Here is a 27,905-nt window from a genome sequence, read left to right as displayed (position 1 = left end):
AAAAATAGAAGTTGAGTAGTATCAAAAGCATTTTAAGGCCTTTGTGTGCAACCAAGAGTGCATTTTTTCCGGCCAAATTTAACCATTTGGGTGAAATGGAGTAGGTGTTTATTTTCGAACTACCTCACCTTTATCTGCCAACAATTTGATTTGTTTCTGCCGCCACTGCTTTAGTTTTTCGCTTTCTGCTCTTGGTACGTGAGTACAATATTTTTCTTCGTCGATGGATGTCAGCTGCTCTTCTTTGTTGTCAACCTGATGGCAAAGTAATCTATCAGTTAGAAAGTATCCACTGATTTATGTGTCAGTGATCGATGCTTTGTGTCACTCCTACGAGATAGATTAGATTTCTGAGGTCTATAACGTCCTGACGAGGCACCCACCAGATCTCACGGTAGGCCTACATGTATTTGTACATCATGGTGCGTTAAATAGTACAGGCAATTTTATTGGATATTGGGGACTCCGAGGCTGAGTTGGTTAGCGCTAGCGCAGCGTAATGACCCAGGAGCCTCTCACCAATGCGGTCCTTATGAGTTCAAGCCCAGCTCATGCTGGCTTCCTCTCCGGCCGTACGTGGGAAGGTCAATCAGTAACCTGGCTACAACCTGCATGGTTGTGTGTTTTGGGGCTCTGCCCAATTTCCTCCCGCCATAATGCTGTCAGCCGTCGTATAAGTGAAATATTTATGAATACGGCGTAAAACACCAATCAAATAAATATATATATCTATGGCTTATTTACCTACTTTGACTCATTAACGGCTGTATATGACAATAACCAGGTGACTCAACGTTACCTTTCTCAAACCAAATGTTGTTTTTTTTTTCAGTTATTAAGATGACAAACCCGCGTTGTTCTGAGACATGATTCCACTCTAGTAAGACGCTTTTATTTGTTTTAACGCTAGAATACATTACACTTGCATGGTTATAAATGCTAATCAAATTTTCAGTGTTTGTATACTTTACGCATCAACACATTCATATGTTCCGGGGAAGATGAGCCCTATACAGACACGAAATACCTCAGATAAATACACATGATATTAATCGAAACGAAATCGAAAAAAGTCAGTTTCAAAATAGCCTACCGTTAATTGAGCGATTTCTTTATCTTGGCTTTTCTTGCTTTCGGTGAACAACCTCTGTTCGAAAAAATCTTTGATTGTCCCCATCGTGACAGCTCCACCCTTTGTAGCTCAACTCGATTGCCTTGTTTAAAAGTGTTTGCGTGTTCAATGAACTTCTTATCAAACACCCATGCTGTGTTAGATCGGAAAGGCAGACAAATATACCATTAACGGTATCTCTGTACTGGCATTGTCCGCGGTACCGAAATGCTTCCGATACAACAATGTATCCAGTCTAATCGCGTGAGACGCGGTTACAAATACACTGCAGCGATCGGTGTGTTTCAGTATAGGCCTCATTAAATATCAAGCTAATGTTCAGTGATATTCACTATAAGCCTATACATACACTGACTGACTCTCTGTAGTATAATGTGAATACGCTATATGAATTGGGCTGTGTAGACTGATGTCCACTCCGTATATTCGAATATCTTTATTGTTTTGTTTTTATTCATGGCGTCAGTACCCGTAATATGCGAAATAACATGAAACAGACCCAGTGCCAGTTAATACATCATGTTACCACAATCTGTTACAAACTAAGAAAACACTCTCTGCAAATATTGATTTTCCGCGTGAATTCTCACTTTTCACACTTGAACATGTGTACACGGCTACATCCTATCTTTGGACAGATGGAGCGATGTTCATTTACTTTATTTATTTCATTGCTGTTTCCGGGCGAGTTCAATTAGGAATTTTCTATCCATATGACGGGGACCCCTTGGGTGGCATGATGGTCTCGAGGTCGGGATTGCACCTTGGTTGGGTACGTGACAACAAAAAAGTACATGTTACTGCCTCGCGTGGCAAGGAAACAGGACTGATTGGCAAGGTGTCAGTATATAAGGTGACTGGGTAGGGTGTCATGTCTGGGGTCTTCGGTGAATACTTCAGTGGTATTTTGACTGCATGAACTCGCCCAGCCACAAGAAGACAATATATCTACACACACCCAATGACTTCTCGTCGTCATATGACTGAATAATTGTTAAGTACGACGTAAAACCTCAAGCGTACATACATACATATATACGTATATTCGATATAACGGTAGTCCAGTTTACACGTGCTTGGAGAACACTGAGGTACACATATAGAGAAAAGCACAGCCGTTTGCCACCGCGATTCGACAAAAGCCTGAACCAAATTTGTAAAAACAAGATTAGATCCTGCTACCTCAATGGCTAGTTGTTCTATTTCCAGATATATATGTTATATTATACATATACCCAGCTGACAAGGCATTCTATTTGTTTTGCCTTTGTATATAACCGCCAATATTTTCCTTTTTTTCCGTCCACCCAAAATTACACCCACTATTGCACTTACTATTACATGGACTATTATATCCACCCACTATTACAATCACTATTACACTCACTGTTGCATCCACTATTACACTCACTAGCTATTACACTCACTGTTATACCCACTATTACACCAACTATTACAACCATCATTACACCGACTATTACATCCACGATTATCTGATAGGGCAATCAGAAATGTATTGACATATAGAGGTTGGCATTGTTATGCTGTAACTCGATTATATGCAACGTAAAACGATTTGTAGGCCTACCTTTACAATAGACATTTCACAATTATACAGGCAAATCTGACGAGAACAACAACATGGTTGATGGCTAATTTGAAAAATAACTGGCTGAAAAAAATAAGTATGGCTGAAATTCTTGCATTGTTTGACTTCTTCGGTGGCCTAATGGTGAGAGGGTCCACCTCGAGACCTGAGATGAATACTGGTCGGATCATACCAAAGACTTCAAAAATGATGCTTGTGGTTGCCTTGCTTGGCGCTGTGCTCTGTGAGGTTAGAACAAGGAAAAAGGACTGGTTGGCCAGGTGTCAGTGACCTATAATGTGACTGTGTGGGGTGTTATGGCGCCTTCGGCATGATACTTGAGTGACAATAGCACTTTGGCGGCATGGGCTCATTCTTCCCACAAAAAGACACGTAACCTTGTACACACCTTGTGACTTCTTTTGTAAAACCCACCCATACATACATACATACATATATACATAGGCCTAGATAGATACATATATACACACATACCTACATACCTACCTACATACATACATAGGCCTACATAGGCCTACATGTGCATGTACAATATTCTCCATGCAGAGTGAAGCTATGCTGATCATTTATTACATCATTTATTCTTATATAAATTTAATCACAGACGATGATCAGTGGCGAAATGCCAATAAAACCCAGATAAAATAGGTCAAAATGAAACACATAAAAGAGACAAGGACTTGTAAAAATGATTTTAAAGTAATGACAAGTAATTACGAAGTAATAGACACAATGGTTTATGATACAATGAAAAAAGAAAGAAAAGAGAGATATGAAGAGACGCAGGTATACCCAACGCCCCTGAATTCATATAAATCTCATATCAACTAACAATTCAAATGTACTTTTTCAAGGGCGGTAACTCTCCATACTTCCACTCCAGTAACTCCTCCGTTGATACTGTCCATGCTAGTTTCTTCTTTAATCTCATTAATTGTTGATATAATCAAAACTTTTTAAATCAAAACCAGATTAAATAACGTGTGTACAGAATGCAATCAACAAAAATTTATTTCTGATTTTAATTCGAATTTTTTCGTACTGTCAAGTTTGAGAAACTTTACTGCTGAGCATTGGGTTGTCAACATCAACACTATCGCGTGGACTGCATTATGAATCGCCTTAAAATAGATTTGACGTATAGCTACTATTCTGGGTATAGCTGTACAAAAACGAGCTGGTCAAAACTGTCAGAGCCATGTCGGGGGAAGAAAGGACAGCTCAGTCTGCGGTGCCAAAGGGAAAGCTTGCGAAAATGAAGAGCTTCACCGAGGCCTTAAAGGACAAATACTGCGATGTAGGAGACATCGACAACAACATCAACATCGTGATATTTGGTAAACCCTCGAGGAAGCGAGAGGACTCGGAGTCGAGTGAAGGGGAACCGGAGCTGGGGCATCTGAGGACAGTGGTGAGACTCTCTGTACCGAAATTAAAATCCACCATGGTTGCGATTTAATTCAGCTGTTTAATTATTCTCATCTATGAAATTCTGACTTTGTCATCATCAGTGATAACATTGTCAGGTTTAGAACAGTGTGTACACAGTGGAGGGTTTTATGGGTAAAGGTATTACAGATAAACTATGTAAAAAGCCACACACCATGACCACACCTGCAAAATCAGGTCACTGAAGCCTTTGATAATTTGGCTAAACATCTTACCCTGAAGCCCCCACCCTATATATCCAGTAGGACTTGCTTTAAAGTGAAGGCATGACCTTTATGGTCAAAGGTTTAGGATCTCTATTCAAGGAGTTATTCATCTTGTTCATTTTATTTATAGTGCCGGTACATGAAAACTTGTAAATATCACTTAGGGCTCCTCCGTGGCCAAGGGGGTTAGCATGCCAGCACGGCGCAATGTCGCAGGAGCCTCTCATCTGTGCGTTTGCAGTGAGATTAAGTTCAACTCATGCTGGCTTTCTTTTGGGCCGTAAGTGGGAAGGTCTGACAGAAACCGGCGGATGGTCTTGGGTTACCCCGGACTCTGCCCGGTTTTCTCTTACCATAATGCTGGCCGCTGTCATATAAGTGAAATATTCTTGAGTATGGCATAAAACAGCAATCAAATAAATAAGTAAATAGAAATATCTCTTAAAGCAGTTATGGCAAAGTGGTTTAGATGCTTGTCTGTCAGTCGCTACAAGGACTACAGATATACAAGATGTTGGTTTAAACCTAACATCAGACATCCTTTGGCCTCCACTCTTCTCTGTGGAATAAACACTCATATGGTCATTTAGTAGATCTTACATGGAGTTTGCTGGAGGTAACATCCATGTGAGAAAATTTGTCATTTATTCACCAAAGGCTGTTTGTTTACTCTTATTACCCTAGTTCACTCCAGGTCTCCTCAAAGTCATTAAAATGAAATATTATTCAAGAATTCAGGTTTAAAGCTGAGGCAGATATGGTAAATAATAAATACCTAAGAAAGTCATTTATCCATTTGAGTCTAGGCTGTCAGCTGTAATTTTTTATAATGGTTTTTTTTATGTCCATTCTTCTTTATAAGGTTCTGAACAAGATGAAAATCAGCCATGCTGGTTTACCTAGCTCTGGCCTGGCTTCATTATGTCCCAACATTTCTGACCTTGACCTGCAGGGCAACAGCTTGACTTCCTGGAGGGAAACACTGACCATTCTCTCTCACCTCCCCTGTCTCAAATTTGTTAACCTGAGCTCAAACAAATTCATCCATGACCAGGTAATAAATTCACTGAAGAGTGAGTTAAAATGATGGCTGTATGGAGAAGTTGTGATGTACATTTACATTTACATGGATGGTTTTGGTCAAGGATATGTACAGTACTGTATCTAAATTATGAACCAAAGAAACACAGTGAATATAAATTGTTGTCAAACTTATGACCAGTGCAAATCAGCAAATACATACTGCATGGTTTACTGTGAAAAAAAGTGTTAATTCAAAAATAAAAGCTTTAAGATTGTGTGGTAAATTTTTGTGTATTATTTTGAAGATAACAGTGACCTCAGCTGGGGTGAAAAAAAAAATTAAATAGGACAAAATAGGATTTAATATTTTTTGTTTTTTTGCGTCAAGCTATTGTCAGTATATCTGTTGCCTGTTCTTTTAGGAAACATTAGCAGCTTGGAACCATCCTTTGAAATCTGTTGAAGACTTGGTGCTAAACCGCACAGAAATGACATGGGAAGAAGTTCTCTCCCTTGCACAGCTAACCCCCAATCTTAAAGAACTGCACATCTGTGATAATGGTGGGTAGTGTGTCATAAAGCTTTTTAATACTGTAACGTTAATGACAAATAAAGGACACAGTGAAATGACCCAGGAACCTCTCACCAGTGCTGACCTGTGGAGGTCTGGCAGCAATCTGTGTATGGTCATGGGTTTTCCCCGGGCCCTTCCCAGTTTCCTCCCACCATAATGCGGACCGACGTGGTATAAGTGAAATAGTCCAGTAGTGCATGTCAGACACATATCTTTCCTGTCCTTGTGGTGGTTAGGCTGTAGCTTCGAGTCAGGAAGTTTGTCAGATACCTGGTTTCTTCAAAGCACTCCAATTTTCTCAGTCCCTAAACCTGACTGTGTTCATATAAGTGAGAAATTCTTTCAAGTACAGTGTTTAAGCACTAATATATGAATAGTAACTAATGAAGAATATTTTAGTTTGATTCTGTGTTACAGGGTACCAGACAATCAGTGATGGCAACCTTCAAGCTTTGGAAAGTATTGAAACACTTCGTTTGAACAACAACAACATTCAAGAGTAAGTTTTACTCCAGTGTATTACAGCAGGTCAACAACAATGATGTCCAGTATATCCCACCTTGTCTGTGACAGTCATGTTCGGTATTTTATGCTTAGCCCTTTATGACATTGGCCAGTATATTACTCTTAGTCCACGACAACTATGTGCCGTATTTTTCACCTAGCCCACTACAACTATGCCCAGTATATTACACCCAGCCCACAACAACCATGCCCAGTATATTACACCCAGCCGACTACAACTATGCCCAGTATATTACACCTCGTCCACTACAACTATGCCCAGTATGTTACACTTTATGGTCAACTACAACTATATGTACATGTATTTCCAGGATATTACACCTTATCCACTACAATCATACACAGTATATTACATGTACACCTTGTTTGTGCGACAAGTATAGGTCTTTTGTAATAACTTACATTTATTACACCAGAGTTTGTGTGTGTGCATTTATTTATTGATTTGATTGGTGTTTTATGCAGTACTCAAGAATATTTCACTTTTACGATAACGGCCAGCATTATGATTGGAGGAAACCGGGCGCAGCCCAGGGGAAACCCACAATCATCTGCCAGTTGCTGCAGACCTTCCCACTTACGATCGGAGAGAAAGCCAGCATGATCTGGCCTTGAACTCACAGCGACTGCATTAGTGAAAGACTCCTGGGTCATTACGCTGGGCTAGCACCCTAACCAACTGGGCCACGGAGGCCCCTGTGTGTATTAAAGCATACAGGGGGCCTCCATGGCGTAAAACACCAATCAAATGAATCAATAAATAAAGAATACAGAATTAGTTTGAGATTGTTTGGTTATGGTGAAGGTTCAGATCATGAATACAATTATATTTTGAAGACATTTCTCTTTTTTTGGTTTTTTATTTTTTTGTTTTAATCCTCGAAAGAAGAGATCCAGTGAAAATTTGAGTCGTTTAAGACAAAACATTTATAAAATCTAAAAACAAAAACCATAATCAAGTCATAAAAGAACAATGTAAAAGAAACTTTTAAACATTTATAGCATTTATATTATTTATTTTTAAGCAAGATATTGACTGTATTTCATTGTTTATTCGAAGATGGGCTGAGTTCTGGAAATTACGTCATCTTCCTCAGCTACAGAGCCTTATCCTGTCTGGGAACCCAGTTGAAGTAGTTTTCTACGACCAGTCATCAGATAGCACACTTCCATCAGACTCTCCTAAAGAAAGTACGTGTGACTTAACAAATGAAAAATCTGTTAGCGTCTGTGCTTCTGTTTTGGATGATATTGTCTCGAGTGTGAATTCATTTTCACAAAATTGCATAGATGATTGTTCTAGATTGGAAATAAACCAAATCTCTGCGTCTAATTCAGTGTGTAATGACCAAGTACAAACTTATGGTGATCAAGATGATCCAGAATACAGCTCTGGACAGATTCGTAACGAGGCTCAAGATGGTTTATATCAGCTGCCAAACTACAATACTCAGGACTGTGCCATCGGCAAAAACTGTGATAGGCTCACACAAAAAGCCATGACTTGTGATACTGAGGCTCCACACAGTGTAAGCCAGGTAGCAGAAAACAATATTCCACAATCTCCTGTCGGAGAAAACAGTGATAAACCCACACAGAAAGCAACAACCTGTGATATTGAGGCTCCACATGGTGTAAATCAGCTACCAAACACCACCATGAATACATCTGTTGTCAAAGAAACCTGTGATAGGCCCACACCAGGGTCCACAAGATGTGGTATTAGTGACACTACTTCTCTGAGCGCTGTTCGGATCACAGTGCTCAACTCGGGGAATTCAACGCAAGAAAATTTTTCATTCAATAAAAACGCCCACCTTGGAAGCAATCCCAATGCATCTCAGGAAGTAAAACATTTCGTCCAAAACAACTGTGATAGTGGGACAGTGCTGTCTGGAAGCACTGCTGATGGACAATCAAGTTGTAGAGCAGAGCTGGAGATGGGAGGTAACAGAGATTCTGCGAAACCATTCAGGAACTTGTCCATGCTGTGTTTGAGTCAGACGAGGCTGTCGGATTGGGAACACCTCAGTGCAATCAACTCCTTCCCCAGTATAAAATCTCTTAGAATCACGGTTAGTGTTCTGATTGAATATTTTTAACCTAAAATTTAATATGTAAAAATGTGCTTTCAGATGCACAATAAAGGCCTTAAAATGATAATTTTGATGCTAACACTTAAGTTTTTCTAAGAAGAAATTACTCAGACTTCCCCAAAAATGCTTTAGTGGCCCTATAAGGTGGAAAAAACAGGCTAAAGGGGTCGCTTTAAAAATGCTAAACTTTATGTGAAATACAATATCGGTAACCAAGGGCCTGAAATAACCCAGTTAGCTGTTTGGAGTACACATGCACAGAACAGGCCATATGTGGGACAACTCACCAATGTGGTTGCTGTGAGTTCAAGTCCTGCTCATGGTGGCTTCCTCTCCGGCCATACGTGGAAAGGTCTACGAGCAACCTGCGGTTTCCCCCGGGCTCTGCTCGGTTTCCTCCCACCATAATAGTGGCCGCCGTTGTATAAGTGAAATATTCTTTAGTATGGCGTAAAACACCAATCAAATAAATAAATAAATAGTAGTATGTGGGACAAACAGAAACACTCTGTGATTTATGTTGAGGCTACAACATAACTGACTTTAGTGGCTGCCTGTTATTTACATATAGCTCGGTTTAATATATTTCTTGACTGGAAGCTATGCTTGAGTCCATGTAAAATTGCAGGTTTCACAAAGATTTTTTACATGATTTGCTCATAATTTGCTTCATCATGCATTACTGCCAGTGGTTATGTTTAATGCTTTAACATGGGAAGGAGTGTCGTTATTTATCCTTGCTGAAAACCTTGATGTGCACTCAATACCACTATCTGGCTTAATGTATGTGTACATTAAAATATCTAGTGGAGCAATAACCCAGTATTCTTGTCCAAGCATGCTAAGGCTGGATTTGAACCAACAGCTTGTGTGCACTAGTGACTGGAAGACAAGCGCTTGAATAACAACTCCAAAACTCACCCACAGATGATTTACTGCAGTCATATATCCTTGCTAACATGCAGACCATGCTTTTGTTTCAGGGCATTTCATTGGCTGATGACTTACCACAGGATGACAGAAGGAAGCTGTTCTTGGCATGGTAAGACCTCATCATAGAATTCTGGCACTGCTCATAGAGTGAGTGCTTGGGGTTTAACGTCGCACTTAACAATGTTTCAGTCATATGACGATGAAGGAATCCTTAGGGTGTATGTAATGTACCTCCTTGTTGCAGGAAGGATTTCCACCACTCTTTTATCTAGTGTTGCTTCACTGAGATGACTCACCAAAGGCACGTAAGCCGCCCCGCCTGAGCCAGTATACTGATACGGGTCAACCAATGGTTCCACTATCCCTCTGGTCATAGAATACCTCAGATGTGTTTACATATCTGATATGATGGCAACACTCTAGCTGTACAGCATTGGGATTTATTTTCCTTTGTTTTCCTTTGCTGATATACCCATTGTGCAGAATCAGCGTTATTATTAATGTTAGCAACTATGTGTAAAGTATAAAATGTTGTACTCCCAGATGCCCTGCAAAGATTTTCAGTTCAACATGCCAGAAGTTATAAAGGGCAGAAAAGTACAAGTTTATGGCCCTGCCAGTTTTGTTTTATTACATGAACGTTAAATGACTTAAAATTTCATCCATGACTCAGGTAGCATATTTTGATCTTAAAAAAGTGTTTATGAGGTTGTTTGATAATTTTTTTTTTAAAAAAAGAAACTTTTAGCACCAAGTGTAATGTTTTATTCAATTTATTGCCTCTAAATATGAACTTTTTGGAGTGAAATTTGAGGTTATTTATCATAATTTAATTCATTTCTGAACCAGTCTTTGGCTGGGTGAGAAAGTTGTTCCCACACTGTGATCATTGTGTATATCTGTGAACATATGGAATGCACTGTGTAGCTCCTCCTTGCTCATTTGAAGCGATTGTGAAGATGGTTGATTGTTTCCAGCTTACCCTCAGTTAAAGTGTTGAATGGTGGGGAGGTGTCACAGACGGAGAGAGAAAAGGCTGAACGTCATTTCCTTCGGCACTTCTTACAGAAAGAGGAAAAGCCAGAGAGGTACCTCGAGTTGGAACAGAAGCACGGTGAGTGTCATTTATTTAACACTGTACTCCATGTAAATACCTGTATTAGTGTGGGTGTCATTTTAGGTTGTCTTTCAGAGGCTAGGAGAAATGAGATGTCAAATACACTGTAAATCGTCAACCTTTTCAACCAATCATTAGAGCCGTTTTTCAGTGGATTTTATGCATACAATTATTGTGAAAATGACACAAAAAATGTGTGTCATTAAAGATTGAAACTTCATAAAACTATAAAATTGTGTACACTTCACAGTACTTTCAGAATGTTTCAAAATATTGGTTCCAGTGGTGGTTGAAAAGGGCAGAGAATTAGGGTAGCTCAATGCCTGTCTCTACAAAGTCAGCATTCCCCAATCTTGTCAGCTTTTGGGACTTTGTTGGCAGTAAGCAGTTGACCGTATACCCTTTATGTAAGTGGGAAGATCTGACAGCAACCTATGGATGGTCGTGGGTTTCCCCCGGGCAGAGAACCCGGTTTTCTCCCACCATAATTCTGGTCGCCATCTTATAAGTGAAATATTCTTGAGTACGGCGTAAAACACCAATCAAATAAATAAATAAATATACTCCTTTATACATTTACGGTGCATGCGCCGCTCTCTGCGCTTGCTTTACGTCACTCAACCTCCAATGTACACCACCTCTGAAGCCTTCGCAAAGCACGTAGACTTATGTGAGGAGGGGGGGGGGGGATCCTCATGAGGACTATTTAATCAGCACCCGTCTGTGAATACGGTGTTGTATATAGGTGTGTTAGTTAGAATCACCTTGTGAATTCTTTAAATAAAGAAAATGCATGTGCATAGTGTATTATTATTACCAGGTTGAGACAGAGTTTTAGTGGTGTCTGACATCACTTCCTGTTGTATCATCGTGACCCCAGTGACCCCGACGTTGTTCAAGATCTCTGTACAAATTGTACTGGTGATGGCAGGGATGTATTATAAAAGCAAATGTAGAGAGTAGTGCATGCACTGTGAGGAGTCACATGTCCTTTACACCAGGCAATCCAGGTTCCTTCCCCACAAAACTGACTGCAATTATTTATTAAAAGGAAAAAGATCCAATATTTTTTTCAGTGTAGCATAGGTTTTATGCATTTCATCGTATGATCTACTTTATGATAAGTTTTTTTACCTCATTTCAAATTTGCAGGTAAGCTCACACCGTTGGTTGAGATAGATTTAACACGAGGCTTCCAAGAGTGGGTCACAGTCAAGTTTGTCTACAATGGCACTGAAGTTCTTGAGGATAAAATCCGGGTCATGGAAAATGTTGGAAAACTGAAAACCTTCATCAGACAAAAACTCTGCAAAAAGTTGGGAATAACGTAAGAGAGTTTCTCATGAATATTAGAAATCCTTTACAAGATCGTTAGAATGCCCTTCAGCTGTTTTCGCTTACATGTATATTCTTTTAGTATGTCTTCAGTAGATTACATGTAGAGGCAAAACTTGATCCACTGCTGTGACAATCCAGGCTACTTTCAAACTTGAAATGTTGATATTTCCTTCCACATTTGACACTTATTATTAGGATAGGCCAAATACTACACAGCCTGTTGTCCGCATACTGTGACGTGGTAGTACTTTGTCGTGGTTAGTGTATTTGACATGGCATTTTAGTGATGCAGCACCAGAGAATCCTTCCGGCACAAGAACACACTGCTGTACAAGTGCCTGGTATATTTTGAGACCCATGTGATGTCAAACCTCAAATAAACAGACTGAATGGTAAAGTACAGTACATTTGTAGTCAAATCATATTTTTACATGTGTAACTACGTATAAAGGCTATTTCCTCCTACCATGCCTACAAGAAACAGAAGCTGATGTTGTGAGGATTAATCAAAAGTTTAAAGTACTGAGGTGTGCTTAACTATTAAATTTCAAATGACTTTGTTGGGCTTGAGTTGAATCTGTTCTGGCAAGGCACATCTTTCCTATTTGTGTATTGGCCCTACCTTAGTCCAGCTCTTGCTGATTCAGCTTTAGGTGAGAAAGTTTGTCACATACCTGGGGGACAGTCATCAAGTATTAAGTGATTTTTTTTTTTCCTTCACCACAGGAGGTTTAAAATGTGGCACCTGGCATGTGGACCGTTTCATTCATCACCAGGGGTGGAATTAGAGGAACTCTTTCTGGACTCTTTACCTTTGAGTCGTTTTGATGTGCAAGAAGCAGACGAAATCCACATTGAGCAAGTTGAAGGGTTCAAACCTGGCTTGCAGCTAGGACTGGGCAATGGAACAACATATCGCTGGTAATAGGAACATTATGATCAGAAGTACAAGATGGACATGTAACAGGAGCAAGAGAAATACCTGAGAGTGGTGTGGCAAACTAAGCATTCCAACAGTTTAAATACTGGACCACAGCTACATGCAGAAGTGGATGGAGGAAGGACATACCGGTGTTAAGAGAAACGTCAATGGAGCAAGAGAAATACCTGAGAGTGGTGTGGCAAACTAAGCATTCCAACAGTTTAAATACTGGACCACAACTACATGTAGGAATGGATGGAGGAAGGACATACTGGTGTTAAGAGGAACATCGAAGGAGCAAGAGAGATACCTGAAGGTGGTGGGGCAAACTAAGCATTCCAACAGTTTAAATACTGGACCACAACTACATGTAGGAATGGATGGAGGAAGGACATACCGGTGTTAAGAGGAACATCGAAGGAGCAAGAGAGATACCTGAAGGTGGTGGGGCAAACTAAGCATTCCAACAATTTATATACTGGACTACAGCTTGATGTACTTGTAGGATTTGGTACAAGAGAAACATCACTGGTAATGAGACTCCACAACCAAAGGAACAAGGTAAATACCTGAAGATGGTGTGGCAGACTACATTGTAAATGTTCCAACAATCTAAATCCAGGTCCAGCTTAAAATGCAGGAATGGGTGCTGGAGAAACGTAGTCTGCTGGTAATTAAAGGTGAACCGTAATGGTTTCAGTGTTGACATAAGATGAATGAACGTGGAAGGGCCACTTTGACGCCAATTTGATGCCTCAAATTCCCAGGGAAGTTGTGACGTTTTGCATTATGGTGAGAGAAAGACCCTGAGGTAAACCAAAGATCATCCGCAGATTGCTGACAGGCCTTTTCATATGACTCAGAGCGACCGCATCGGTGAGAGGCTCTCGAGCACAGCGCTGGCCGTTTTCATTGCGCGTATAGGATATAAGTAGACATGTGATGGTTATAAACAGACGTGGTATCATGCATTGTTTGATTCTTCAGCTTCAAGGTTATACTATATATATGTCAGTAGTGTTAAGGTGTACTGTATCAATAGTATTTTGAAAAATTGTTGAGTACGACGTTAAACCCCAAGCACTCACTCACTCAATAGTATTTTACCTGGGAAGGTCTCCTAGATACCTGCAAATGATTATGGTTTTCTGACGCTCTGCCCAGTTTTCTCCCACCATAATGATGGTCGCTATCGTATAAGTGAACTATTCTTTAGAACGGCATAAAAAACACCAATCAGATCAAATAAGTTGTAGTTGTCGCCATGTTGTTCATTCTTGTTTTTGCCAGTTGTAATCAGTATAAATAACAAGCACATATCAATTCAGTTTCAAGATATGTGGATGGATATAAAATAGGAGTGTGTGTCATTATATAGCTTGTATCATCCCCTTTACTAATCATTGAAGAGCTTTTAACATGTGAACTATATTTGTTACCAGTAAGAATTTTCTCTTCGCACTTTTCTATTGTGTTTGCTCACATTGACATTATACAAAATAGTGTACTTTTTTGTTGGTCATTTAGTTGATATTGTGCCTGTTTCGGTGCAGGGTTTGAGTTGTGTGTGCTGATTTCTACATTGTACTAAAGCCCCATTGGCATGACCGGTCAAATAAAAATAGGGTTAGCTCTATTTAAACAGGACAATAGGAGATTGAACCAGTTGTCGAATCTACTGAAAGTCCTTCTGTATCACATCTGTGAGATTTGCCGACAGATAATAATGCTACCTCAGTAGAATATACCATGCCAAAGACACCAGACAGGACACCCAATCTTGTACCAGGAGCTATTTTGATATTTTGCTTCCTCCGTGTCCTCCTCCCTTCTTGATGACAGCTGGTTTCTCATGAGTACATTTACATCAATGTATTTGCAACTTTATGTAACTATTAACTATGTCAATAACTATTAACGATGATTGTGTGAACTTATATTTAATTTATATTATGTATAATATTGGTTATGGAACTTTACACACAATTTTTATATGTATTAATACTGTAATAGTGTGACTGGATTGCACAACTTTGATACCCATGAGTTGTTTTTGTTGTTTACCTTCTAGTTATAGAGGTACTTTTATCTTGGATTTTTTTTTACAGAGGGTACGTGTAAGGATACCACTATCGGAGAGTAAAGATGAGACACAAATGGCTTGTTTAACTATCAAATCAGCGATAGGTCTTACAGTAAGAAACCCGCAGACGCTTGAATAAGTTCAATGCATATATTTTAACAAAATAGATAATACAACTGACAATAATATACAAAACAATACAAATAATTACATATATATTTATGAATACTATCTTGCAGCGTCCAAGTAAATATAGAATCCACAGTTAAGATGAATTCCTCAATCTATGGATGACAGTCTGATAAGTGGTTTATTCCCCTACTACCTGTGAATGTGTAATTTCTCAGGGTAGACGGGTTGACAGTAGCGTCCGTGAAGCTGAGCTGTCAATCTGTGTTTCACTCCTCGGAAATATACACAGTCACTTACAGGGTAAACTGAGATGAAATGTACGTAATCGCACAAAAAGACAATTGCGATATAAGCTCCAAAATAACATCTCCAAAAATAGCAAGTGATGAAACAAGCTCACCAAGTGCTCTGTACAGAAAATGGGGTACAAATGCCGAATAGCGTGAAAGCGGATATCTCCATACCCAGCAAAATCTTAGTGAACGACAGTAAATATGACTGCTCTCAAGTGGACTTGAATGAATGTCTGCGAGCTTCACAACTCCGTCGCTCATATTTATGGACTAATGTAAAGAAAATTCGGGATGGTTTGATCGTAAACGTGTTTACAACACAAATACATATTTCCAGAATGTACACTCTATTTACACTGACACAAAACTCATAAACACCAAAGCCTCGAGAACGCTCGACTGAATCACAATCCAGGCTATAACACACACAGGGAAAAAATGTTGGTCTTCCATTGTTCAGACATTCTTGAAAAATGTCTGAACAGTACAGGTATGTTAAAAAGTCTCTGCCAAGATTACTCTCTTCTGCAAAATTTCAGTAATAAACGTTAAAACAATCATGAAGGAGTCAAATTACTGACTGAGAGCATATGGATGCTAAAATGGCCTATAGGTTAAAGTGTCTTCTTGAAGTTGGGAGACTTTGGATCAAACCCACGTAGGGTCATACCAGACTTTAAAAATGGTACTTGCTGCTGCCTTGCTTGGCGCTCAGCACTGAAGGGTTAGAGCAAGCAAACAAGTCAGGTACTACCTTGCCCAGCCTCCGTAAAATATGACTGGGTGGGATGGCTTGTGTGGTGTATTCAGTAAGACACTTCAATGGCGGCAAAACTTGTGCGGCTTGGTAGCCCTGCCACAAGAAAACACTATATGTACATACTTAGAATCTTGTGCATACATACTGGTAGATATATATATATACAAGTCAGCCTGTCACCAATGCGGGGGCTGTGAGTTCAAGTCAAGTTCATGCTGGCTTCCTCTCCGGTCATACATGGGGAGGTCTGCCAGCAACTTGCGGATGGTTGCAGATTTCCCCCAGACCCTGCCCTATTTCCTCCCACCATGATGCTTGTCGCCGTCGAATAAGTGAGATATCTATATATATATATACACACACACACACACACCAGCTAGTTATGTCTGTGCTTAACCATATGCCGGTACATGTAGTTACAGCTGGGCTAGACAGTTACCCGACAAATCTGTATAGGTATTATCGTTACTAGAGATTACTTATTTAATTGATTGGTGTTTTATGCCATACTCCAGGATATCTCACTTATTCGACGGCGACAAGCGTCATGGTGGGAGGAAATAGGGCAGAGTCTGGGGGAAATCTGCAACCATCTGCAAGTTGCTGGCAGACCTCCCCATATATGACCGGAGAGGAAGCCAGCATGAACTTGACTTGAACTCACAGCCCTGGCATTGGCGAGAGGCTGACGTGCTAACCACCTCGGCTACTAGAGATTACAATTTCTGGATACCCGTCTACATGTAGCACAGATTCAAGTGCTGAAAATTGACCAAGACCACTCTGGGTTTCGAACATGCGATTTCAGTATCCGTCGCCAAATAGCCAGCAATTAATACAGTACATAATGGTACTAAGTTTGTAGATGTCTCGTTCAGTGCACTAGGCCTCCCACAAAACATGGTATAAAGGCACAACTGGGGCTGGATTTGAACTTGGTAGTTTTCTTGATTGCGGGCTGGCTGTCTTCTGGGGAAAAACATGTTATGTGTTACATCATGTGTCAGTAAGCCTACATATAAACTGGACTTCATTCAGGTCTCTTTCCTACTTTGTACCTGCATATACATGTAACAGTGGATATGTATATGGCTGGGAGATGCAGGAAAACTACACAATCCCATCAACAATATTTGGACAATATAAAGGTGATAGAAATTTTATCTGGTGTTTTACCAGTAAACCAACACTATAAAATTCAAAACTGGAATAAAAATTAAACCGAAAAAACACTTTTTTAATTTTGTCCCATGTTCAGCAGCAGATTCCCGCTTTGTATGTTGTAAAAGTGAAGTCAGATTTTATATTAATCTCATTACTAAAATTAGTCTCGTCCTAATACAAAGTATATGTATTAAAAAGTCCCACTTTAATCTGGACTTAATACCAGGTTTTGCAGTTCTCTTAAGATAGGACAGGATCCAGAATTATGGTGGGAAGTAACCGGGGGAAAGCCAATGACCATCCGCAAACCTCTCAAGTACGACCAGAGAGGCAGTCCTAGCATAGCATAGAAGCTTCTGAGTCATTGGCACTTAATAGTAAATAAATTTCTGAGCAGAAAACTAATGGCATCAAATAAATTACATATCTGTATAAAAATATAATTTATTAGTATTCATTCATTTGATTGTTGTTGTACATGCTCTTGAAAATTTCATTTATACACTTTCAAGTTTTATGGGTGGAGGAAACCATGGTGTTGACCTTATATAAACCACTCATCTTTGGCAAATCACTGATGTTCTTTCCCACTTGTGACATATATGCAGACAAGTATCCCATATTGGTGGCACACGAGTTAATTTAACAAATGGACGTTGAGTGACCCGGTAACAAACCTGGGCCGTGTCATGCCAAAGACGTTAAAAATGGAACTTGTTGCTGCCTAGCCAGCTCAGCGCTCAGCACCAGGGAGAGCTTAGAGCAAGGAAACAGGTCAGGTTGGCCCGGTGTTAGTATAATGTGACTAGGTGGGGTGTCATGTCTGGGTGCCTTTAGCATGATACTTCAGTGGCAGCAGCATTTTGGTGGCACAGACTCACCCTGCCATAAGAAGACACAGTATATGTAAACACACCAAATGATGATTCCTCGTCACATGAAAAAAAAATTGTTAAGTAGACGTTAAACTTCAAGCATTCTTTCGTTCTTTAACAAACATAAGCCTTATAGAGTGCACAAACAGGAATGGTCTTCAACTGCATACTCTCACTCAGGCCCCACGCAAAATGAGAGCTGGGGAATTAAGAAATTCCCTGCCCAAAGCAGGGATTGAACCCACACCTGTGCCAGGGATTGTTCACTCTACCCTCATCGCACTTCCCTACACGTACTTGTACAAATATACATATACACACAATACAACACATCAAACCAATGTTGTACATGGGAAGGTCTGCCAGCAATATGCAGAAGGTTGTGGGCTCTGCCTGGTTTTCTCCCACCATAATGCTGGCCGCTGTCTTATAAGTGAAATATTCTTGAGTACAGCATAAAATACCCATCAAATAAATAAATCAAATAAACTTCAGAGTTTAACACATCAGGGAACATGTTGAAAACTCATGTGGCAAGATTTACATGTATACCGCATGAGTATATCATGACCAAATAGGCTTTTATATATACAACAGACTTTATAACTTTGAGTCCCTGAGTTTATAACCTTGAGTCCCTGAGTTTACAACTCTGAATCCCTCACTTTACAACTTGGAATTCCTCAGTTCACAATTTATAACCAGTCAGTTCACAGCTTCTAATCCATCAGTTCATAACTTGGAATTCCTTAGTTTACAACTCTGAATTTAAGATAAGCTTACAACTTCCAACCCCTCAGTTTACAATTTCGAATCCACCAGGAGATTATTTCTCACAGGGGTCGTAACTTTACACCGGTTGCAAATGCCAAGGCGACGTATGGCATCTGTATACAATGTCATGGTGATTAGGTTGACGTGACGTTTCGACCTCCTTGGGAAACAGCCCCTGCGATTTCAGTTCACATCCCCCAGGCCTCTCTTGGAAAGTCTTTTACGGAAGGACACTTCACATTTATTGTGAATCCCATAGCTGTGGACAGGAGGAAAGAAGCATCAAAAATATATACATGTATACTTACTAGCTCGATTGGTTTTAAACAACATATTCAAGAACTTTTCAATGGTATGAAAGCAGTCATGTTTATGGGTTAAGACAATGCCCAACCCACCGAACTTTCAGCACCCAGCCTCTTAGGTGAAGTAGTATTCAAAACATGTGACGTGAGAAATCCATACATCACAGAAATGTGATTTATTTATAAAACGATATGCTATAATACTGCTGATAATACTGGTGTATAAAGATCTCATTGCGTGAACTATAAAGAACATGAGAGTCGTTCTACTTGGTTGAAAGGAATGGATAGCTGTGTGAACTAATGAAACGAGGGTCTCTCTACTTGGCTGGTGGAATGAATAGCTGTGTGAACTAATGAAACGAGGGTCTTTCTACTTGGCTGATGGAATGAATAGCTGTGTGAACTAATGAAACAAGGGTCTTTCTACCTGGTGCATGGAAGGGATAGCTGTAAGAACTAATGAAATGAGAGCCTTTCTACTTGGCTGGTGGAATGGATAGCTGTGAGAACTAATGAAATGAGGGTCTTTCTACTTGGCTGGTGGAATGAATAGCTGTGTGAACTAATGAAACGAGGGTCTTTCTACTTGGCTGGTGGAATGGATAGCTGTGTGAACTAATGAAACGAGGGTCTTTCTACTTGGCTGGTGGAATGAATAGCTGTGTGAACTAATGAAACGAGGGTCTTTCTACTTGGCTGGTGGAATGGATAGCTGTGTGAACTAATGAAACGAGGGTCTTTCTACTTGGCTGGTGGAATGAATAGCTGTGTGAACTAATGGAACGAGGGTCTTTCTACTTGGCTGGTGGAATGAATAGCTGTGTGAACTAATGGAATGAGGGTCTTTCTACTTGGCTGGTGGAATGGATAGCTGTGTGAACTGATGAAATCAGGGTCTTTCTACTCGGCTGGTGGAATGGATAGCTGTGTGAACTAATGAAATGAGGGCCTTTCTACTTGGCTGGTGGAATGGATAGCTGTGTGAACTAATGAAATGAGGGCCTTTCTACTTGGCTGGTGGAATGGATAGCTGTGAGAACTAATGAAATGATGGACCTTCTACTCGGCTGGTGGAATGGATAGCTGTGTGAACTAATGAAATGAGGGTCTTTCTACTTGGCTGGTGGAATGGATAGCTGTGTGAACTAATGAAATGAGGGTCTTTCTACTTGGCTGGTGGAATGAATAGCTGTGTGAACTAATGAAACGAGGGTCTTTCTACTTGGCTGGTGGAATGAATAGCTGTGTGAACTAATGAAACGAGGGTCTTTCTACTTGGCTGATGGAATGAATAGCTGTGTGAACTAATGGAATGAGGGTCTTTCTACTTGGCTGGTGGAATGGATAGCTGTGTGAACTAATGAAACGAGGGTCTTTCTACTTGGCTGGTGGAATGAATAGCTGTGTGAACTAATGAAACGAGGGTCTTTCTACTTGGCTGGTGGAATGGATAGCCGTGAGAACTAATGAAATGAGGGTCTTTCTACTTGGCTGGTGGAATGGATAGCTGTGAGAACTGATGAAATCAGGGTCTTTCTACTCGGCTGGTGGAATGGATAGCTGTGTGAACTAATGAAATGAGGGTCTTTCTACTTGGCTGGTGGAATGGATAGCTGTGAGAACTAATGAAATGAGGGCCTTTCTACTTGGCTGGTGGAATGGATAGCTGTGAGAACTAATGGAATGAGGGTCTTTCTACTTGGCTGGTGGAATGGATAGCTGTGAGAACTAATAAAATGATGGACCTTCTACTCGGCTGGTGGAATGGATAGCTGTGTGAACTAATGAAATGAAGGTCTTTCTACTTGGCTGATGGAATGGATAGCTGTGCGAACTAATGAAATGAGGGCCTTTCTCCTTGGCTGGTGGAATGGATAGCTGTGTGAATTAATGTAATGAGGGTCTTTCTACTTGGCTGATGGAATGGATAGCTGTGTGAACTAATGAAATGAGGGTCTTTCTACCTGGCTGATGGAATGGATAGCTGTGTGAACTAATGAAATGAGGGTCTTTCGACTTGGCTGATGGAATGGATAGCTGTGTGAACTGATGAAATGAGGGTCTTTCTACCTGGCTGATGGAATGGATAGCTGTGTGAACTAATGAAATGAGGGTCTTTCGACTTGGCTGATGGAATGGATAGCTGTGTGAACTGATGAAATCAGGGTCTTTCTACTTGGCTGGTGGATTCTTTTTTTTTTTTTTTTGATTGGTGTTTTACGCCGTACTCAAGAATATTTCACTTATATGATGGCAGCCAGCATTACGGTGGGTGGAAAACGGCCAGAGCCCGGGGGAAACCCACGACCATCTGCAGGTTGCTGGCAGACCTTCCCACATACAGCCGGAGAGGAAGCCAGCATGAGCTGGTCTTGAACTCACTTGGCTGATGGAATGGATAGCTGTGTGTGACCTAATGAAATACGGGTCCTCCTACTTGAATGGACTGATGTTTTGAAGTTTTACAAACTTTAAGAAAAAAAGAAAAGTACTCACTCTTTAAGAAGTTTGTTATCATCAGACAATTTTTCTCCATCAAAATACAGCCAGTACCTCTTCCAGATGTATCTCCTGCAATTATTTAAATACAAAACTTACATTTCGTAGCACCTGTAAGTATGACTTTACTGCAAAACTTCAGCCCAATATACAACCTACTGAAAAATTACCTACATGTAATACTATAAAAAGAGAACACAAATTTTGTTATTTGCAGTAATTAACATGTATGCAGGGCTTTAACAATGGAACATCCCCTTCATATTATTGTATAGTTTGTCACTGTCACTGTGCCATAAAGCCTACATTAAATGGCTTAGGTGGAAAGTGTCTAAATTAACAAAAACTTACCAGCTTATACATCTCTTGCCCCCTTCACGGCTCAGCTTTAGATTGACAAATGTCCGGATCAAACGTTTCAACTCCTGTACTGTAGCATTTTGTGTAACAACAACAGCTGTAACAGAAGACAAAACCCCAAACTGATTTGCTGATCAGATAATGAAGTCAAAATGCACATGAAGATTTACACAGATTCATATAAAAAGTTCTGTGAAAGAAGGGTTGGAATGTTGGCTTTATAGGCTACAAGTTCAATATATGTAAAAAGTAAGGGTGCCTAAAATCATCAGAAAATATTTATTTACTTTATGTGCCCTAAAAGTGCATTAATTTGAGGTTATTTATATATTATTACTGATGCTGAAACTTAAATTATTTTCCCATATAGCTAGGACACTTGTATCATCTTCCACTGAACATTTCAATCATCTTTTAAACATGTTTAAAGTTAATGGTTTAAAAACATTTACCTGTGTAAAAGATAAGATAGAAATTGAGAACATAGAAATAGATGTATATTCTTAATTCACAAAATCTCTGTTTTATGTAGCCAGATGTAGGAGAAAAATAGTTAAGTATTTATAGTGCGAGATACCACTGAAATTGAAAACACAGCAACATATGTAATTTTCTTAATTCACAAAGAGCAAGTTTCATGGAGCCTATGTGTAGGAAAAAAAACAGTTACTTGTTTACAGTAACAGATACAACTGAAATCGAGGACAGAGCGAAATAAGTTTATTGTCAGTTCACAAATTTATCTTTCTTATAGCCTTTAGTACATGCAGGCGAAAAAAATGTCAAAGATGCCTGAAATCTGGTTCAAGGAAACTCACGCATGGTTTGGTCATCGTCTCTTCGTACAAAAACTGTCATGGCCTGTCCGTATTCCAGAGCTATCTGAGACTTTACTTCCTCCAGAGTTACCTCCCCTGGCAGATCGTTTAACAAGGTGTCGTCCTGTATTCAAATTAATACATGATTTGTTTATTTGTCAAGTTGCCGTTTAGTGTTCAAAATAAGCATGACAGTGTTTGTTAGTTATACCTGCCCTCATACAAGTACATGTGATTATAAGACATACTACAATTATGATGATTTTCACGCTATCTATGGCAGAGATGGTTAGCATGCCAGCTGGGGGCAACAATCCGGAAGCCGCTTACCAGCATAGTCGCTGTGAGTTCAATTCCAGCTCATGCTGGCTTCCTATTGTATTCGGACATATGTGGGAAGATTTCCCAGCCTGGACAGTCATTGTTTCCTCTGGGCTCTGCTCAGTTTCCTCCAATTATAATGCTGACTGCCATTGTATAAGTGAAATGTTCTGAAGGACGATGTATAACTGACACTAACTGAATAAATAAATAAATAAAAAAACAATGATAACTTTCAAATTACTTCCAAATTATCAAGATACATGTACATTTAATGATCTTATAGGTATGATGGTAGTCCATGCAGAAGTGCTATTTCAAAATGTTGACATTCATTGTACATGTAGGACAGAGTCCAACCCTGCCTCCAAAAAAAATAAATCACTGTATATTTTCAACCTCCAACTCAGTGTACACTAGTGGCACTCCAACTCACATGACTCACATTTATATGTCATTCCCTCCCAGACTGTGGGTTGAGTTATGAAGACTAACTTTTTAAGTAACTATAATCCACACTGGTTCATTAGGAATATCACAGTTTTCCTCACACATTAACTGCAAGAGCTTCAGTAGGTACCGGTCCATCCAAATTCCAGGTTCACAAGCAACTAAGAAAAAGCACAAATCCATGCATTTCTATGACAGGAGAATACAGTCAAATGCTCACTTTCATCAGCTGGGCTAATTCTCCCTTCACTTTGTCCATGAGTTCTTTGTGTGACATTGCTGATGTGTCTGCTTGTTCTTCTACCTTGACAACCACTTCATTGTCTGTTGTCATAGCTACCGGTTCCTCCGAGATGTCTGACGTAGGAGAAGCCATGCCTGTTTAAAAGGAAACAAAAAGCGCCATATTTACAGAGTAAGCCTACATACAATTCTTCTGAAACATGCTGTATACAAATACTTTACACCGGTGAGTGATTCATATGAAATATTGTGTTCCATGTTTTTCAAGTTGTGAAAATCATTTTGAACATAAAGAAAGTTTTCTGACTTGATCCAAGAATGAATATGCACACAGGCATTATCTTATATAGCTATATCAATTACATTGCTTCAATTAGTTATGAATTCTTTAGCTCTTAAATGTACCTCAGGTACTTCAAAATAATGTTTAGGTATAAATTTCTTCCTGACATCCTCAAAACTAGAGTTGTTGTACCAGGACATGATTTGGGGTAAACACTGCTTAACAGTAATAACAGTGTATGTATGTATGCTTGGCGTTTTCTGTCATACTTATCACTTTTTCAGTCATATATAACGCCAAGGAGTCATCAGGTATGAGTATATATGTTGCATCTTCTTGTGGCCGGGAGAGTCCATGACACCACCGAAGTTTCATGCCAAATACACCAGACATGACACCCCACCCAGTTACATTATACTGACAACAGGACAACCAGTCATATTTTCTTGCTCTGACCTCTCAGCGCTGAGTGCCAAATCAGGCAGAAACAGGTAACGGTAACACTATTTCTTTGGTATGACCCGACCCAGATTTGATCCCGGGTTTCCCAACTTCGAAGCAGACTCTAACTATTAGGCCACTTAAGCAGTCAGTCATAAGAGTGATTTATTTATGTTTCATTATAACAGTGAAACTAAACTGCAAACAACATGGCAAATAAATATATGATTTCATAAAAACATTCTCGTTGCATGTAAAAAAGACAGTCTGTCTTCTGCTCCATGCCATCCCTATGAATACCTTCATGGGTAGGATGCGCGCATGCTGTGGAAGCCTTCATGGATATAATAAAACTATTCTAAAGCGAATAGGGACGCATTGTGGCGGTGCGGTGGGTGCGGAAAGCAGAGACTTGTTCGATAACAAAGAAAACTGGCCTGGGCCTTCATTGACCATGAAATTAACACTGTGTACGTCGAGCCTCCAACGACACTAGGCCAGTATAAGAAATGGAGTCTTTCGGGGCTTCAATCTACTATAAAGAATTGCACGTTTGAACCTTGATATACTCGACGCCATTATGTTGTGTCTACTTTTCGTCACCTCCCAATTAATCCAGAAGGGGAAAACAACTATGAAATCAGATCTTAACAATAAATATTGTTACAGATTTGTACCTATGCCATCTGGGGATATACGCGACTGTACGGCTACTTCAAATTACTTCATTAACAGGTATTTTCTTCAGCAAACTAGCAACAGAACGGAAACCAACTGTGCGTCGCCATTTTGAATGTCACGTGACACGTTGAAACGCAATACACAGAAGAGTTACATTGGTTGCATGTGTGTATATCACACGCTGTTTAACGCTTTGGACTGTGAAATATGTTGTTAAATGCGGCTTAGCTAAATATGAAATGTTATCAGCAGATTGATACATCCACTAAAATCAAGCTCATTTGGCAGGATCTTTCCACGTTCGTCTTGAATGACCGTCACGATGTTGATGTTTTGCCCCACGTGCGCCAATGTGCTGGTGGTTGAGGAAGGACAGAACTGTTACAGATTCGCCTGCAACACGTGCCCTTATGTACAGAATATCTCACAGAAGGTAACTGTGTGTTTGTGTGTGTGTGTGTTTTCAGTCAGCCTAGCCGAACACACGAAAGGACGAGGCAACAGAGAAATTGAGACCGTTGACAGATTTGGCAATGAAGGGGAGATCACTCTCAAAAGTTGCGTTCACTGTTTATATGCAGCACATAATATACAACGAAGCAGTCTGAGTGTTTGTCCGTGTTTTATTAAGCAGTCCGTAATGTTTTGTTATCTGTACATTTTACACTATTGTAGCTTTAGTAAGTGAGATAAAAAGCACAGTTTTACGTGTGAGTACCATTTTAGGAACATCTCGTACAAATTTGGTTAGACATATAGATATAGGCCTACTGGGTAAGTACTGATATACTGGTAGTTAGTTATATGATTTGGGTTTTACACCATACTCCATAATATTTCACTTACATGAGGACGGCCAACATTATGGTGGGAGGAAAGTGGGCAAAGCCCAGTAGAAACCCACAACCATCCACAGGTTACTGGTAGACCTACCCACTAACAACCAAAGAGGAAGCCAGCATGAGGTGGACTTGACCTCACAGCGACCACATTAGTGAGAAGCTCCTGAGTCATTCTTCTGCACTGTCACATGAAATATCAGTGAATATAGACCTGGCTACAGAAAATGGATATTGTAATTTGACTTGGCCTTGGCGCTCTCACAGATGTCCAGTCGGAAGTACCCCAAACTGAAAGAAGTAGACGATGTGTTGGGTGGGGCAGCAGCCTGGGAGAATGTCGACTCTACAGAAGGTACTACTAAGACATATTCCTGTTGAGGGTAATTTGTATGACCTTCCTAAAAGACACCTGTACTATTTAGTTTTTATTGAAATTTTGATAGAATTTTTTTAAAGAATCCTTACCTAATTAGTCTGTGACTTTTTATGTACAGGTATTGCTATAGTTAAGTAGTTGTTTGCTACATAGTTACTCTTTTTCAGTGAAGAACAATTCTTTTCTTTCAGAAACTTGCCCAAAATGTGAGCATAACAGAGCATACTTTATGCAGATCCAGACACGGTCTGCGGATGAGCCAATGACAACATTTTACAAGTGTTGTAATCCGGAATGTGCCCATAGATGGAGGGAATGATTGGATAATGTGTTCACAGATAGAGGGAAGGATTGGACAATGTCTCCATAGATGGAGGGAATGACTGGACATTATGCCCATAGATAGATAGAATGATTGGATGGAGAGAATAATTTGAGAATGTGCCCTTGAATGGATGAAATGATTGGTGAATATATACCCATGCATAAAGAGACTGATTTGACTATATCACCATGTATGGATGAAATGATTGGTGAATATATACCCATGCATAAGGAGACTGATTTGACTATATAACCATGTGTGGATGAAATGATTGGTGAATATATACCCATGCATAAAGAGACTGATTTGACTATATAACCATGTATGAATGAAATGATTGGTGAATATATACCCATGCATAAGGAGACTGATTTGACTATATCACCATGTATGGATGAAATGATTGGGGAATATATACCCATGCATAAGGAGACTGATTTGACTATATAACCATGTATGGATGAAATGATTGGTGAATATATACCCATGCATAGAGACTGATTTGACTATATAACCATGTATGAATGAAATAATTGGTGAATATATACCCATGCATAAGGAGACTGATTTGACTATATAACCATGTATGGATGAAATGATTGGTGAATATATACCCATGCATAGAGACTGATTTGACTATATAACCATGTATGAATGAAATAATTGGTGAATATATACCCATGCATAAGGAGACTGATTTGACTATATAACCATGTATGGATGAAATGATTGGTGAATATATACCCTTGCATAAAGAGACTGATTTGACTATATAACCATGTATGAATGAAATGATTGGTGAATATATACCCATGCATAAGGAGACTGATTTGACTATATAACCATGTATGGATGAAATGATTGGTGAATATATACCCATGCATAAAGAGACTGATTTGACTATATAACCATGTATGAATGAAATGATTGGTGAATATATACCCATACATAAG

At 39.6% G+C, this 27,905-nt stretch overlaps 3 protein-coding genes across 3 annotated transcripts; 2 read left to right on the top strand and 1 right to left on the bottom strand.

Moving 5' to 3' along the window:
- Nucleotides 1-3,837: 3,837 nt before the first annotated feature.
- Nucleotides 3,838-13,948, top strand: LOC135463851 (uncharacterized). The gene is made up of 9 exons (XM_064741304.1): nt 3,838-4,152; nt 5,259-5,450; nt 5,842-5,980; nt 6,411-6,492; nt 7,579-8,593; nt 9,598-9,656; nt 10,525-10,661; nt 11,817-11,991; nt 12,729-13,948. The coding sequence occupies exons 1-9, from the start codon at nt 3,940-3,942 to the stop codon at nt 12,925-12,927; spliced, it is 2,211 nt and encodes a 736-aa protein (XP_064597374.1). The 5' UTR covers nt 3,838-3,939; the 3' UTR covers nt 12,928-13,948.
- A 4,811-nt stretch (nt 13,949-18,759) lies between these two features.
- LOC135463733 (U11/U12 small nuclear ribonucleoprotein 25 kDa protein-like) lies at nt 18,760-25,537 on the bottom strand. Its single transcript, XM_064741144.1, has 6 exons — nt 25,406-25,537; nt 23,982-24,139; nt 22,991-23,114; nt 22,164-22,269; nt 21,810-21,884; nt 18,760-19,264 (listed from the first exon to the last, which is right to left on the bottom strand). The coding sequence occupies exons 2-6, from the start codon at nt 24,135-24,137 to the stop codon at nt 19,189-19,191; spliced, it is 537 nt and encodes a 178-aa protein (XP_064597214.1). The 5' UTR covers nt 24,138-24,139; nt 25,406-25,537; the 3' UTR covers nt 18,760-19,188.
- A 12-nt stretch (nt 25,538-25,549) lies between these two features.
- LOC135463734 (DNA-directed RNA polymerase III subunit RPC10-like) lies at nt 25,550-27,197 on the top strand. Its single transcript, XM_064741145.1, has 3 exons — nt 25,550-25,842; nt 26,516-26,603; nt 26,819-27,197. Exons 1-3 carry the CDS (start codon nt 25,720-25,722, stop codon nt 26,944-26,946), a joined length of 339 nt encoding a protein of 112 aa, XP_064597215.1. The 5' UTR covers nt 25,550-25,719; the 3' UTR covers nt 26,947-27,197.
- Nucleotides 27,198-27,905: the final 708 nt, after the last annotated feature.

The sequence above is a fragment of the Liolophura sinensis genome, chromosome 3 (assembly GCF_032854445.1).
Source record: "Liolophura sinensis isolate JHLJ2023 chromosome 3, CUHK_Ljap_v2, whole genome shotgun sequence".
Taxonomy (NCBI): Eukaryota; Metazoa; Mollusca; class Polyplacophora; order Chitonida; family Chitonidae; genus Liolophura; species Liolophura sinensis.
Note: the sequence above shows the minus strand (reverse complement) of the source record. Positions and strands in the feature narration are given on the sequence as shown.